Below are 17,352 nucleotides of genomic sequence, written 5' to 3' on the forward strand. Positions count from 1 at the left end.
CTGGCTTTCATTTCTGAGTCCAATTTCAATTTCATTTATTGCCAAATAGAATATTCAAAACATATTACAAACTCTTTATAATATGACATATCATTAAAAATATATTCAAATAAACATAATTACTCATATATATATACTTGAATAAAATTAAAATAATTAATATAAAATCTAGGCATCACCAGCAAAAAGAAAATCTTTGCCCACTGGTGAGAGTTGCAAAACAGTAAAAGGAAAAATCGAAATAATGCTGAAAGTGAAGGTCAAATTCAACTAATAATTACAAAACTTTATAACAGTAGAAACATAAAAAATCGAAAGATATTGTGCAGAGAAAATACTATAAAATGAAAATAAAAGGATTAAAATTGAATTGCTATATTTAAGGTAAAGAAATATTCTCTCTTAACCCACTCATTGACGCTCTTTTTACTAATTTTGAAATCCAAGTCAAAAGGTATTTCATTGATCAGTTTACTGCTTGTGTAAATTAGCTGTCTTCTGATCAATGAAAGTTTAAATTACTTTAATAAACTTGAAATTCTTCTGTTACACTCGGTCTGAAATGATAAGTGTTCTTGATCAACTTTGGGAAGATATTTTTATTTTAATTGTGTGGAGATGTTTTCTGAAGTGGCCATATCCAGTTATCAGGGCAATCACCTGCTTGACCTGACCTCTACCCAGACTCACCAGCCACCTGGTGAAGCGAGGGCTTGCGTCTGCCAGCATCTTTTGCCAAGTGCTTGACCAGGGTGACCCTGCCATTGCTGGTGGTGTAAGTCCCTGGACCATTTATTTATTGTGTTGAACACAGTTGTTTTACTTATGCCACAGCCCGGCTCCGGCTCTGGGCCAAGAAATGGCAATTGAACAATACTGGCTATGAGTTGTATTGTTCCTGGTCCTGCTTTCTATGCCACTCTAGAAGAATAATATTTGTATTGAGTGGAGTTTGGAAAGATTTTTTATTTCAAGTTCGGTTTTCATCCACATTATCTAAACTTCTCACCTCGTTCTGATTCAAGTCATGAGAGTTTCAAAGGCAATGCATTTATTAAGGCTATTTCCGAAATTGGATAAAACAAGCTGTGTATGAGATATTCCTGAGATATATTCTTTGATTGGAAGGTCTACCAATGCCATTTTATGGTAATGTCCAAATTGTTATTACAGAGTATGACAGAGTTAGTACAGAGTAAATCATTACAGAGTATGACGATAATTTTTTCGCAGGCAGATGTCCTCATATGTTTGTAACTTGTGCTCAACTATATGCTCAAATAAATATATGCTTTGAATAAAATTATTAATTGATATGGGAGAAGAGTGCACAGAGTGAGAGCTTAAAAAGATGAATTATTAAAAAGCTCGCTTATCCCGAATACCTTCCAGTTCCACATGTCATGGTGAAATATAATTTTCAATATGAAAATGGGTATACTGTGTTCGTTTGATGGATTGTTGCAGAAAAGAAACACAGAAAGGGACGTAGAAGCGTGCTGCAAGTTTTGAAAAACCTAGGACACACCTATTTACAGAAAACCTCGATTCATGGCTTAAAGAATCTCATTAACCCAAATCATAATACCTTTCAAAGGTAAGATCTCACTCATATATTGACTATTTGTGACTCAATAGATTTTAATTCAGATTATATTTTCAACTATGGCAATATCTCAAAATTTAATATAATTTAATATACCGTTTAATATAATTTCTCGATGTATCATTTTATTGACTCCTCAAGTAACTCTTTTCTAATTGGAAGAATAAGACGGTGATGTTGTCAATATTGTACCACTTTATTTGTTCAAGAATTAATTTACATTACAGAACCAGGTTTCATGGTAACACCTGCCACATATTCAGCTGGAAATCTTCATCTCATATCATACAATCAAATTATTAACTCTCTCTTTTAACGTATTAAGGTACAAATCTTATCTCATATACAATATTATTAAAATATATAATCTGATTCAAAAGGTATGTTGTTTTCGCTTTCCGTGTTCCTGAGCTGATTAGTCATTTTCTATAGATTCACATTAATTTAAAATATGAATGCTTTTTAGAATTCTCATTTGTCAAACCACCATTTTTCAACCTACCTTCCTTGGACTCCAACTATACGGGCGTCTTAGACGCGTTGAATTCCTTTCGCGCGGCTCCAGAAAGCATGGCCTCTGAAGGAGAGCGTCTATTTATTCCGTATAGTTTACCTCATAAGAGACAATGCATCCGGTTAACCAGCCAAATATATTCAGCGCGTTTAAGACGCCCGTATAGTTAGGACCTCAAAAGGAGACTCTACAGTAAGAGTTCTTAGTAAGATGCAACAAGTAGTTACTAGATGTTAGAAATTGTAATAAAAAATGGCACATTATTAATTATTATTTAACAAAAATCCTAAATAAATGCTGCAAATCACCCCGAAGACCTCTGCTAATTCAGATATTGACAACAGGGTTAACAGCTAGATGGAAATTCGATGAGAACTACTATCCAAAAATTATTTGCCAGCCCGGGAATCGAACCCGGTACCTCCCAATTGCCAGTCAGGAATGCATTTATTTAGGATTTTTGTTAAATAATAATTATATATTAATTAGCATTTGAATAAATGCATTCTCCATTTAATTCCATCTGTAACTGGTTGGCCGCTGTGGCTTCGTATAAAATGAGCGCTGCTATCCAGAGATTGTCAGTTTGGTGTAAGGGCAAGCATTCCTGACTGGCAATTGGGAGGTACCTGGTTCGATTCCCGGGCTGGCAACTAATTTTTGGATAGTAGTTCTCATCGAATTTCCATCTAGCTGTTAACCCTGTTGTCAATGTCTGCAGTAGCAGAGGTCTTCGAGGTGTTTTGCAGCATTTATTTAGGATTTTCGTTAAATAATAATTATATATTAATTAGCATTTGAATAAATGCATTCTCTATTTAATTCCATCTGTTATTATTAGTACAGTAATATTGTCACTGATCATGAGTAAGATGAATCTGCTATAACAGTAAAATACAACCGAGTTAAGAAACGAATCAAATCGTTGGATGCGTGTCGCTCTTTACAGTGACTACTAGATCACATTCATATTCAGTTTTACAGCTACTTTTTGCCTTTACTATAAACTAGTTGTTTGATTTTTCTGTTGTATTTAGAATTCTCTGTACTGGTATTGTCCTATTCTGTATGATTCTGGCTTTGAAAAACATATATACAAGCTACTACATCTACCAGGGAGCTTTTCAAGAGACAGTCATGAAATCAGACATGCTTAGTATATCAGAAGTCCATTTTCCTGGAGTTGCTATTTGTAATCTGAACTCGTTTAAGAAGTCAGCATTGGTGAAAATGGCTAACTGGATGTGAGTAAAAATGAAAAATTTGTTTATTTCTATTGTTTTTGATTACGTACTATTGATTTGATGGATATCGATAATAATAATGCGAATGATTTCATTTTATATAGTTTCCCAATTAATTGGAGTAGATATACTGAATATGAGTCAAATTTTTTTCTACGTTTGAAAAAAAATTGTGAGATGTAATCAGGTTTTGTGAATAGTAATAATAATATCGAGTGACCTGACTGGTTCAGGTCTGGTGTCAGAGTTTTCAGGTCGCAACTAATCAATTTCAGGGCCTCTGACATGACCTAACAACTGCTTTCTAAAAGAAATATGCTTCGTGAATAGATGACTCATATTACTGCTTCATTTGAAGTACTATGAAGATTTATGAGTGAATATTTTTCGACCTGAGAATCGAATTTTACAATGATAAAATTATTATTATTTTTCATAACTAGAAAGTGTCTCTACTAATTTCAGAATTTGTCAGAGTGGTCTGCAATTTTTTGAATCTTGCAAAAACCTTTTCTTATGATGCTGGAACAGTCTGTTCCATCATTCTTGTGATCAATTTCTGAATTATAGTGAATTATTAGTATTTCTATTCTGCATTATTACCAAATTCTTTATCTTTCCGTGGATCTACTCCGTACAGCAACAATGGAGGGTGCTATGAGTGACATCTAGCGTCCATTCCAACAACTAAAATGATGGTTTCATCACTTACTTTGTCTGTTCCTCACAAGGTGGCAGAGGTATACATACAATAATGTTTACAGAGATCTTAAAACTGGACTATACTAGATTAGAATGTTTCCATAGTATACACCCACTCTGTATATGAAACACCCACTATGTATAAGTCTCTGTAATAATGAAAGCATAGAATAGGCTCATAAAATGGAAATGATGAATGAAATAAAAGTATTCATGTAGGCCTATTTTTCTTCCATGGTTCAAAAAGTGATTGATTATCTGTAAAAGGGGAAAAATGACACTGCAATTACCTACTTAGTAAGTCAATGTAGTAATGCTACAACATTTTGCAGTTAAACCCCACATAATTATTATAATTTTGAGTGCTTGTCTGTGGCCGCTGTGCTAATATGGGAAACAGATAGTCTCTGTAATAAAAACTTTATTCTCTGCTTTTTCCAAGGAAAGTCAATGCAAATACAACTTTTAAAGAGACATACAATTCATTAAGAATTTTGACTTCATTGCGAAGATTTGCATTTGTACCAAAAAAGCAGAAAAAACTACTGAGTCTTATATTGATAAAGAATGGTCAATATAGGAATATAACACGTATTGTGAAGGAGGTAAGTGCAATATGTTGTGGTAGAGGGGAGACTTACAAATTTGTATTATTTGTAGTTCAACTCCAAAAGTGCTTTTTAGTCAAAACTATATTGTTTCAAAGGACATCGATCATTTTCTTCAAATAATAGCATCAGATGGTATACGTAGGTCTAATATATTGTTCTACATGACTTTACTCTTAAAAATTGGAAAATTGAGAAATCACACCACAAACTCATGTGATCATGTGATCTGTGTGTCATGTTGATCGAATTATTTGAAATGGATTTATATTATATTTTGTGGACATTCACCGTTTGTAGTAGCATATCCATACTATTGGCAAATTGTGAAAATAAATTATAGATCTAAATCATTCTTATCACAAGCTAGGCCTACAGTCAACCGTTCGAAAATAGTCAAATGGAAATTGGAACACATGAGTGCAACGCTGCCAGACAAGGATGGCCAATAACGATAGGTCAAGTGTGTTGAACATTTATGTGTACACACCTGTTGTATTATCTCAACCGTTCCAATTACTATCGGACTATTTTGGTGCGGTTGACTAATAATACTCAATAGTGTTGGCGAAACTCGCAGTCAACGCTGTTGAGTAACTAAAAAAGTAGCATAAAATTCAATATAATTGTGGTAATAGAAACCAGTAACACTCCCTCAGATCACATACGAATAACATATTTCAGTCAACCGCATGAAAATAGTCCGATGGAGACTGGAACAGCTGAGTAACTCCAGTTACTCCTAATTAATTTCTCCATGATCAGCTGTGAACAAAGTTGATCAATATTATTCTCTGACAACAGTGCACTCATCTGTTCCAATTTCCACCGGACTATTTCCATGCGGTGAAATAAAACAATAGAAGAATATTGTTTTAGAATAAAACAATAGAAGTTTTCCGTGGACTACAGTTGAAGATTGACGATTATGTGAATAGTTGCCGAATCTGTGTTCATTCTATTCATTGATCTAGTTAGAGTATCTATTTCTATAGAATTATTGATCAATATACTAATAACTTATACACAATTGAATTTTCAGTTGTCTCATAGTTGTGACGATATGCTAAAAGTTTGCAAGTTTAATAGAATTATATTTCCATGCAAAAGTCTCTTCAAGTTTGGCATAGTACCTGGCAGCCATGGCTGTTGTTTATCGAAAAACACCTACATAGCTGGGTGAGTGATTCAAACATATTTAATCGATAGTCACCCTAAAAATTACTTTTTTATTTTTAATTGTTATGTCCTTGGGTGACCATGAGTGAAGGTCATTCAATTGGGGAGTCTGGGATTACCAGATCTATTATCTACTATGGACCACAGGACATTTTCATGATATTTTTAAAATAGTTTTTTAAAAAGTCAATATATTATACAATCATAATCTGACTCTGGTCACTCAGGGTTCAGCCTGACTTAATTCGGCTTCGGCCAGTCCACTCCGCTACCTCTGGAAAAGTCATCATATCCTGACTTGACAAAAATCATCATCATCTTCACCTGTCTGCAGCTTTGCTCAGGTTGCAGCCTCATCCAATTTCCAGCCTCAAAAGGACTCCACTCCTGATTTCAGATACAAGATCGTAGAAAAATCATCATAGATTGTGACATTCAACTACATTACAATAATTATTGAGATTTGCAAAACAATATTGAATTTGAATGAAAAAGACTAAGAAATTGTCAAAAAATTGACAATGGTGTAATAACCGAAACCGGTCTTTCTAATTATCAATAAATCAGTGGTTTTTTGACAATTTCTTAGTCTTTTTCATTCAATATGAATAATTACCACAATATCAACTCCTCAACTACTCAAAAAGCAATATTGAATTATCAATTTGTAATTCGCACATTATTATAATATTCCCTTTCACAGTCATTCTTCAGGATCGTCCATTTGGAAAGCAGAATCAAGTGGCCTAGTTACCGGTCTGTATTTAAGCTTGGATTTGGAGATTAACGAGTACGTTCCACAGGCTAGACTGCCAGCAAATGGGGCTGAGGTGAGTTTGCCTTTATCATAATAATTTTCACCCATGGTACAGGGTTCGGCAATAAAGTATGAATAATTTAAAATAACTGCTAAGGACTTTTTCATCAGCCAAACTCCAATTTTATCTCAAAAATGTGTAGCTTAGATATTGGCATTAGGCTGGCCACTAACGACAGGACATTTTTATTGAACACATGTTTGTCATGCAGCTGCAAATGGCTTTAACCAAAAAACAACTGTAACATAAATTGACCAACGAATCACAATAAATAAACCAATGGAAAATTACAATTTATAATGATACAATAGTTATTTGTATATCTAGAGTGAAAAGTACGACTTTTTCTCCCTGTGGGAAAAAGTTTGAAGCCCGAGGCGAAGCCTAGGGCAGCAATTTTCCTGAGGGAGAAAAAGTATTTTTCGCTCGTGATGTACACAACATTTTTCCTCCATCTACATTTTTTTATAGAAACTGCAAATAAAATCACTCTAATAACTTACATATTGGTGACAATGATTCCTAACAACATAACCTAAATCTAAAACCTAAAAACCGGTCGTCTGATTGGCACTGCCGATTGCGCTATCTATCAGCAAAAGTTGTAACAATTATATCAGCTGAGCAGCTACCAAAAATGGCTGTCTCCAGATCACGCGGTTCAGATTTGAATTGCAGATGAAAAATATTTGTTGGCTGGTATTTTGAATAGAATAGAATATTTCAAAAATTGTATAAATTTTTATCGTCTACTAATATTAAGAATATAATAATTATCATACAAACATATATTTCATGAGTTAGTCAAATTTCTGGTTGTGGTATTGAATTCAGTTGACTCAATGACAGACACCTCTATTATGCTTTCTCATCTGAGCTTAGACCTTCTAACCTATTACAATGTAAGTTTCAAAATAGAGATGCTCCCCATGTTATTTAAATGGAGTCACTTTTACTCCCTAGGGAGTTTTTCTGTTTTTTACTACCGAGAGCGAAAAAGTGACACTTTAGTATTAGGTTTCAGGGAGTAAAGTAAGTACTTTAGACAGTAGGTGGAGGAAAAAATAGTTTAACCTCAAATAGAGCAGTACAGAGAAAATAAACAACAAGAATCGAAGATATAAAAAGCTAACCTCGAAACATTTTTTTGAAGCTTTTTACTGATGAGACAACAATGTATGAAGAGCATGTGTGTACACACCGTCCAGTCGTTAGTGGCCACCCTACACATGAGAAGAAAATGAGGAGATTTAGAAAAAAATAATCGACACCACTAATTCACATCTACACACCTTGGTAAATATAATGAGAAGCTGTCCATACTTGTCTGAAACATTTCATGTATATACACAAGGTCTACGTCAACTAACCACAAGACTTTGTAGTTCACAAAATTCGAGTGTTGTAAACACTCAGGTAAATTTTCTTGATATGAGAATAAAAAGGCTTCAATTCAATTTTATTCATGTTTTTTCTCTATGTATGTTTTAAATATTTTTTGTTATTCTATTTTGAGATTGCAACATTCAAGCTACACATTGTTAAGATCGAATTCGAGTCTGGTTGATAAAAAAGGCTCTGACTAAAAACCTTCAGTGGGATACTACCTAACTATTTTCAATTGGATTGAACCATCGTAACAACAGAAGCTTCACATAAGTTTACACTTTTTCGTGGTCACTAGGAAGTCAATCAGTTTCCAGTATTGTGTAGATTGAATCACATCATACATCAGAAAATTCTAATAAATTTTTAAAATAAAATGAAGCAGATCCAATCACCATTTACAAATTATTGACGTTTTTTACTATGAATTCACAGAAAATTACAGATAGCCTACAGCAGATTATAATAAAAAAATATATACGAATATTCACGGAAACGTATAGTACGGAATTGAACTGAAAAGGTTTGAATCTTAAAAGCCTGCAAATAAGACCAGTCGACCGGTGGCCCAACAAGCAATATTTAACTTGTAAAAATAATTATTGAAGAATTGGCAAGACTGTTACATAGATTCAATGCTATAGGATGGGACTCGCGGAGCTGTGTCCACGCACTGCAGCCTGTACAAACTCGTTGTTCAATGTTGCCAAGGTTGATGTAAGCTCAATGAGAACATCATATTCTGATCAAACATCGATCGTATTGCTTCATCTGAGGCAGCGGAAAATTTGAATGTTTGATACCATCCAAGGTACCTAGAATACATCTTTGTATTCTAGGTACATTGATACCATCTGTCTATACGTTTTACTCTTGAAAAAAGTGATAAAAATTGAAAATATGAAACTAGTCGTTAGGACTAGTATCTCATGACCACGGAGTGCCTTTTCTAGTTCAATTGCGCCCGCGCTACGCGCAACATTTAAATGTTTCTAAAAATTATCAAATTTGCTTGAAAATGGCAAATAGTCGCTCAAATTGCCTGCTGTTAGGTATTGGTAGAAGCTGCCCCTGGTCAACTAGGCTCCTTTACAGACAAGGGAGCAAGCAGTGGGGGCTTATGATCGCACCCATGCTGAAAAAATCCAACAACTGTAATCTTCTATAATTCATGTCACAACATATGCACAATATTATTGATTTATTCGTTTAATAATAATTTGAACAATGTTCCACTTGTAGATAATGATATTTGATCATCGTTCACATCCATTCAAGACCTCCAGCTTTGGTGTGACTTCCATCTTGGCCGCATACAAAGAAGCCACCTTCGTCTCCATTGATGTTTCAGTTGAGAGCAATAATTATTCAATTGGAGATGATGGAAGTGTTTGTCGGAGATACATGCGTTCTCCTACCAAGCAAATGCCGTACAGCACTTCAGAATGCTTATTCCGATGCATGATGGCCAAGCTACACATCCCATGTGCGTGCTCCTTCTATCAACATGACTTCAAAGGTGGTGAATCTTTCGAAATTTCTTATAATACTTAATGCTTTCACACAAGTACCCTCATTGGATCCTGTACCAATCTTGGTTATTACCAATAACTATCCCTCCTTGAGTCTGCAATACTCTTATGCTTTTTCTCACGAGTAAGAAGTTTGCATCTTCTACAAAACATTAACTTGCCAGGTATGGTATTATTTTTCAAATGTGTAACCTCATTGTCATTCTGTGCATCCAAATGCCAAGATCTCCACTATTGTTTAATAACACCTGTTTCAGCAACTAATTAACTCATCACGAGCCACGAACATCAAAAGTAAAAGATTTGTAGAAATGCTATACTGACATTTATTTCAGTTGTATTCAAACATAAAATTATCGGTCATCTTTGAAATTCTGTTACATCCAATCTTAATTTTCACTGTAAACAATCCGGTTACCTATTCAATTAGTTGTTTCAAAATTACAACATTAGACAGTAATTCCAATCAATATTTCTCAAATTAATCGCAATGATTCGTGATTCGTGATTAATATTTAGACAAGAATTTGCCAACTTTACAATTTAGGGCCTTGGTCAATTTATCTAGTCAATCTATCCGAGCTAAATAAAAGAATTTTGTCACTCACCATGGTTTCAAAAATTTAACAGGTAATCGGCCCCTTACATTTTATATTTTACCTACTATTTCCCATACTACATGCTTTCTAATTAACTAAAAATGATAATAATGATATTTTTCATCTAAATAGGCCGAAGCCTAATTCAGGGGCCGTGACTTGTTCTGCGTTTACATTTTCTCGCGATGACGACTCGATTAGAACATTTCCAAATACGTTTGCATTTTAATCACAAAAATAAAGCCTGTAGGCTACTATGGAAATGCTAGAAAACTGCAATACTTTTGACAAATAAGAAGCGAGTTAGCAGATCTTTTATATGGACGCAGATTTTAGGCGCTTACTTTGTAATGTATAAATTCTTCAACAATCAAAAACAAGGTTCACTAGAGTTCATATTGGAGAAATTTGGTTTAATTTTGATCAGTTCAACAACCTGAAAGAAAGGCACAAAAAAACTACAAATATAACATCCAAATATTCCCCATATTACAATGTATCTTTTTTATAGAACAAATTATACAATCGAGCAAGTTTGTTAATACTTGAATATTATTGGAGTGATTACAATAATGATGTTTTTCTCTCTTTAAGGAGAGTATGCGGAATGCGCTATCCGTGGATTAGAGTGTCTCCGAGAACAACGACTCAAAATAGAAGCTGGTGAGACTATCAACGCAATATGAGTTCATATAGGGTCATTGGGTCTTGTTCAAAAGTTTGTACAGTGATTATACTTGTAATGGATTATTTTTTATAAGTATAATGAGTATTTTTATCGAATTAAATTATAAGTAGTATTACTTCTAATGGACGAGTTGCCATCAATTTGCTTCAAATGTGCAAATCACAGAATTATCAGATCGAAAGATGCGATGTTCATTCCAATTATGAATAAAATTAGTAAATATTTTATCGTTTTTGGTTCAGTATGTTCTACTGATGCATGTGTGATAATGTAAGTGAATGGATGAATGAGTGTCATTCTACTTTTGATGTTTGTAGATATCATAAGATTGATTTGATTTATTCTAATTATGTACAATTTATTTAAATCAGTTGTGAACTGAAACTCGATGAATAATGAATGAGAGTCATTCTAATTTTATTATTCAGATATCACTGGATTAGAAGCTTTCAATCAAGGAAACAATATATCAGCTAAAGTTAATACATGAAGTTAGTTACAATTATATATAACACTATAAATATTCTCTTATAAGATAATACCTAGTAATAATATTCAATAATATCAGGGACCCTACAAGGTATTTTTTCTCTGTGGTAATATCTAGCAACGAATAACCCATAGATTTCCATGATCTCAAACAAAATGAAATAACACCTAAATAAATGTAGGTTGGACTATGTTATTGTAGAGCTAAGCTGATTGAATAAAATTGTATTGAGGACGAGTATTCTCTGGTCATATCCTCCAATTTGCTTATTGTTTTCAGAATTTGACGGTGTGGACCAAACTCCATCTCTAATGACGCAGTGCAAGTGTCCGTTAGCTTGTGATTCTCTACTGTATATATCCACACCATCATCTATTGCTCTTGATCAATCAAGGTTTGTGGTAGGCCTATGAGTCAAATATATACTCATGACCTTATAGACTTATAGCCTCATAGACTTAAGGTGAGCGGAGCGTGCAGTAGGTCAGTGGAGCGGAAAATGGAAGGTTCATGCACTACGAGCGCGGCGCGGTGCGGCACCGTTTTGGATTAGCAGGTCTTGACGTATTGCGATTTGAATTAAGACATAGTCGTTGAATTAAGAGTTCTAATTGGAGTCAGTTCTAATTTGAGGTTGTGATAGAGTTGCAGACGTGAGTGATCAGTAATGGATGACTCAGATGAAGAAATGTTTTTTTGGCAGTTGTGGATGAAGCAGAGAAAGAGGGACTATCAAGGGAAAAAGAGAAAATGTTGGCACATCCCATCAACTTATCATAATCCTAGGTAATTAATTGGTATTTGAATTGAAAGACGACAGAATAGCAGGCTGTTTACTAAAGTAGAGGTTGGAAACAGCCGAGCCCTCACGAAGCTACCCGAGGGCGGAAAATTTCCGACCTGACCTCTGTGCAGTAGGAGCGCGGTGCGACGCGGTCTGACCCCGAAAAGTCCAGAGACGTTTCGAAATCCGCGTCGCACTGCGCTCCCGACCTTGTGCACGGAGGAGCACTTGATCACATGTATTTAATTCCAGGTCGCAAATTCTCCGCGCCGCACTGCTCCACCGACCTAGTGAACGCTCTACTTTAGCCTATATAAGTCAAGAATGTAAGAAGCTGAGCCTTATAGCACAACCAATTTTATCGAGCATAGCCTGGGTATGATAGGGGTTTGATTAGTGAAGCCTGCAGAAGTAGCTATACGATAATATTATACAATATCGGGGAACCGAGCTTTGCTCTGGTGTGTAAAAGCATAGGAAATTTGTAACGAAAGATTGAATTTATAGTATTTATATTAATATTTTATAATTTATATTACAATATTTAATTATTCATTTTCTCAGTCGTACAATTATTTTTACAGTTATGGGGAGACACAACAGGCTTATGCCCAAAACTGTCCCTTTTCAAATTTATACTACAATCCAAATCAAAATCTAGGTTAAGCTAGGTCACTCATCAAAATAACAATTTATTTATACTTAAAAAACAAACACATTATCAATTACAAATAGATATACTATGAATTCGATTTACTAAGATGTACTATGTTTGCTACAATATATGATAATAATATACTATGTACTATTCTACACTAACAGCTTCTAGTTACTATTTTTGACTTTCTGAAGTAAACATGTTTTCTGAAAAAAGAGAAATAAACGAAAATAAGTTTTTCTAGCTGAATTTTTCTTCTCGTGAGATCAGCTGGATGATCCCACACACATGCACTCGTTCACTCTCTTCCATTACGGTATCGAAAGACGAAAAAATTTCCAGCTGTTTTTCCAAGGACGTATTTATCCTTTCAATGTCCTTCAGCGAGTTATCCAAGGATTGAGACCTAGTGCAATAAAATCTTCATATCATGAACCTACTTTGTTCCAAATTTCGTGAGAATCGTTAGAGCCGTTTTCGAGATCCGTTGAACATGAATATATCATACCCATATATCCATATACCCATATAATCATATAATCACATAACCAGATAACCACATAACCACATAACCATATATATACACATATACAGAAATTGCTCGCTTAATACAATAGGATAAAAGTAGATAGTAGTAGATCACACGTTCTGTGTACAGTAAATTGTTCCAGTTTCCAATCGTAAGTGTTGTTCCATCACGTAATGCAAAATGTTCCCATGGAACGCTATTTCAAAATTGGTTCAAGCTTTTGGTGCGCACTTAGTCCATTTACACCAAAATGTGTCGTTTACTAGCTGCGTGAATGAAGAAAGGCTGTTTTACAAACTTACCGTCTAGAAAATTGTGCATTTCTTTCATTCCATTACTCTCAAATTTTCTATAGAGAAAAATTCATTCAACGAATGGTTATCAAACATCATTTTGTTATGTATTCTATGCCATGGTAAACAAACAAGCTCTCAGCGCATGCGTAGAGAAGCAAGCAGACTAGTTGGAACTGTAAAAATATACCAGGCTTCGACTGTGGGGCAGGAACTTGGAACTGGAACTGGTTTCTGGTACAGAATCTGTTAAAATTCTTCCCATGGAACGCGGAACTTTTTACCTGGTAAATTGTGAATAGGACAATTTACCACATTCTGTGTACCCAGAACGGGCTCATTAGTAGATTAAATAGATAATAGATAATAGTAGTAAGTAAGAGGCTGAAATGGAAACTGGAAAAATAATTGCAAATAGGCTATTTTATGAACCAATTTAATACGATATCAACGGATGCACGGGAATTTTTTGTGGCTTATTTATTTCTGTACTATTTTCAATCTTCCACAACGCATACGTTTATAAAGTTTTGTTTTGATAAAATTAATTGATTTTTTTCAACACTCGATCGAGAAATTTGTCATTGTTAAAATGAGATCGGCACGCAAAACACCTAATTTGTGGATGGCGTTGTGTTCAGTTTGTTGCAATGTAACAAAAATACATAGGTATTCGAGGTACCTTGGTTTGTTGTTTTTCTACGAATGGTTCCAATCCATAGCATTGTTATCGATATAAATTTATATAATACTGTGATAGTTACTTGCTTTCAACTTGTTAGAAATCGTGGGGACTAGTGTCAAATAGTATTCTTATAGATATATTGATTAATAAATTTATCTTCTATCTTAGTTTGTGTCCTAGTTATTGCGTCTTAGTTACAAAGTTTATCTCATTGTAAGCCATTGTAACAAAGTTTATCCCATCACCTACATATTATTGGAAACGGTTTTTCGATATTAGTATATAATTTGAGTTTTGGGAAAATATTGCATCTGATTTGCAAACGTTTTGTCGAACACGTTATAGATTTTCTATCGAGGTGGATTTCAAATTTTTTAGATCTCGTTTTCCAATAATCGCTCATGCAGACAAGCTGTAAAAATAGGGATAATTCGCTTAATTTTTAACTTTTGGATATTCAGATAGTTTTCGTAACTTCACCTATACCGAAATTGAAGAAGTTTTGGCCGATAGCCTGTTTTTTCTTTTCCGACTATTACATTTTTTGCTGTAATAAATAAATATAGCTCTCGTTATTTTCATGGTATTGATCACAAAAGTAATTGGAGGTTTATTGTGTGTTACAGCGAAACACTGAATGAGACTCACGTTTATATCTTTTTTGAAAATCCATTTGTGAACCTATTCGTGCGAGAGCCGATTTTTACTGCTGAAAAGCTATTCCGTAAGTAGGCTACGATTGAAAGGCTACTGTTATCTATAATAGTTCTATAGTTCTTAAGAACAATAATATTGTAATATGATCAATTATTCAGATTGAAATTTATTTACAAAAAAAAAAAAAAAAAAATGCTCAGGCCTACAAAGAGCATGATTCTAAATTGTATAAACTATTCATCGAATAAGTTATTCAATATAAATTAAATAGAATAGCGTAATCTATCAGACAGCTTTTTGAGTGCGATGTGATCCTTTATTGCAAGGTTTTTTGGGCCTGATCAGTAGGTACCTAGAGACTGAATGCTTCTTATCTGTTCTGAGTAGCTATCATCTTGACTTCAGTATTTTGACATTACAAAATTCACCTCGAATTGAGAAGCTGGGGCCTATTGCTTGAGAAAAAATACAAACTAATAATCTTAGTAATCAGCTGGTTATTAGAATAGGAAATCACAAAGATATGTGCCGATTGCCCAAAAGCCGGTTAAATTTTAATCGTGATTAATTCCATGAGAATCAATCAGAAAATCGAAAAGCCTTCTCTGATTGACTAATAATATTATTAGTATTTTCTCATTCTATAGAGCCCTGTTGAAAATAAAAGAGTATTATTGTTGACAATGAGTATTCTGAAGATCCAGATCTTGAAGTTCTTCTTGTCAATATTGTACATAGAGCCCCCCGGCAAATAGTGGAGGTGGTATTTGAGTTAACACATTTATTATGTGTGTCAGAGCTACTCATCAAATTGAAAAATCTGGTGTGACGCACTCACATAACTTTCCTTGCCGTTATGAAAATTGATCACCTGACGCTAGTGTTCACGAGCATCTCAAGTCTACTATTCTAAGATCCGAGCCAGCTGGTGACAGGACTATAACGCTGGAGATACACAAGGTCTGCTTTCTCTCCATAGTGAATGATTTAATAGAATCAACAGTTGCCCAAACAGTTTGCAATATAAAATAATCACATATTCTCGAATTTCGAGCTTATTTCAACTTTTCCAATAAAAATTTTTTGTTAAAATTGTATCTGAAGACTGATAATTGGGAATCTAAAGTCAAACTATGCTTAGATGGATCGAAGCTCTTGAAAGTTTTACAGATATGAGACTTGGGGCAGATGATAGAGCCTATCAATGACTACTATAGGTATAAATTTGATCAAAATCGTTCGAGCCGTTTTTGAGAAAATCGCAAAAAACACTGTTTTTGACAACATTTTCTCCATTTTAGCCGCCATTTTGAATTGCATTTGATTGAAATTGTTTGTGTCGGATACTTATAGTGTAAGGACCTTAAGTTCCAAATTTCAAGTCATTCCGTTAATTGGGAGATGAGATATCGTGTACACAGACACACTACACTCATGCACTCACACACACATATAGACCAATACCCAAAAAACACTTTTTTGGACACAGGGGAGCTTGAAACATATAGAAATAAGAAAATATATAAAATAATAAGAAAAAGAAGGGTACCTTAATTTTTTTTTTGAAAGCAATACTTTCTTTACCTATGGTAATAGTAAAAAGGATTCGTAATCTTCCATTATAGGGTGGAGCTTCCTTGACTGGAAGGTCAAGCCGAGCAGGGTTTATATTGATTTTTTCATAGTTATATTGTCTAAACATGGCATAAAATCACTTCACTTGTAAGGGTTACTTTTCCAATGATTATTAAAAACAATACAAAAACATGAAGTCCCTTTCATTTAAAACATTCCAAGAAATTATTAGTTTATATGTTTTAAATAAAAGAGTGCTTCATGTTATGTCATGGCATAAAATATAAAGTCCATCAATAATTGATATAAGATTATCAAGAATTTAAAGAGAAGTGCCGACTAGTACAACTCACTTTCTCTGTTGCAGTTCAAATTATTGGACAATGTTCATTATTTTTCGGTGGGAGTTTAGCCAGCATTGTTGAGCTAATCTACTTCATCACTTTGAGGCTGCTCTGTGAGCTCTACACCAATCAGAAGCCCAGGAAAGAGATGGAAAAGGGCGAGAGAAGAAGGCTGGATATGGAGGAGATATGTGAGGGAACCAAAGAGGGGAAGATCTATTGGAATGAAATTCTCGCTAACATCGACTAACTCTTACTAGCCCAAGATCGCTCAAGAATCTTTTGAAAGAAAGGCTAGAAAGACTCTGGCCTACTCCTCTTGGACTGGGCGTCTATAGAAATAAACAGATGAATCCGCACCAATGATGCACAAAAATGTAGTACTAAATTTGTTTGATATGAATGCACAGCACTAAACGTTGATATTGAATAAATATAGTACATTGTATTTAATAAGTTGA

General features: G+C 34.2%; 1 protein-coding gene across 1 annotated transcript; it reads left to right on the forward strand.

Annotated features, from left to right (window-relative positions):
- Positions 1-1,494: 1,494 nt before the first annotated feature.
- LOC111043428 (sodium channel protein Nach-like) lies at positions 1,495-17,352 on the forward strand. Its single transcript, XM_039428792.1, has 10 exons — positions 1,495-1,597; positions 3,158-3,364; positions 4,509-4,671; positions 5,717-5,853; positions 6,557-6,683; positions 9,300-9,576; positions 10,783-10,851; positions 11,646-11,760; positions 14,942-15,039; positions 16,915-17,352. Exons 2-10 carry the CDS (start codon positions 3,189-3,191, stop codon positions 17,139-17,141), a joined length of 1,389 nt encoding a protein of 462 aa, XP_039284726.1. The 5' UTR covers positions 1,495-1,597; positions 3,158-3,188; the 3' UTR covers positions 17,142-17,352.

Source organism: Nilaparvata lugens, chromosome 5, assembly GCF_014356525.2.
Source record: "Nilaparvata lugens isolate BPH chromosome 5, ASM1435652v1, whole genome shotgun sequence".
Classification (NCBI taxonomy): Eukaryota; Metazoa; Arthropoda; class Insecta; order Hemiptera; family Delphacidae; genus Nilaparvata; species Nilaparvata lugens.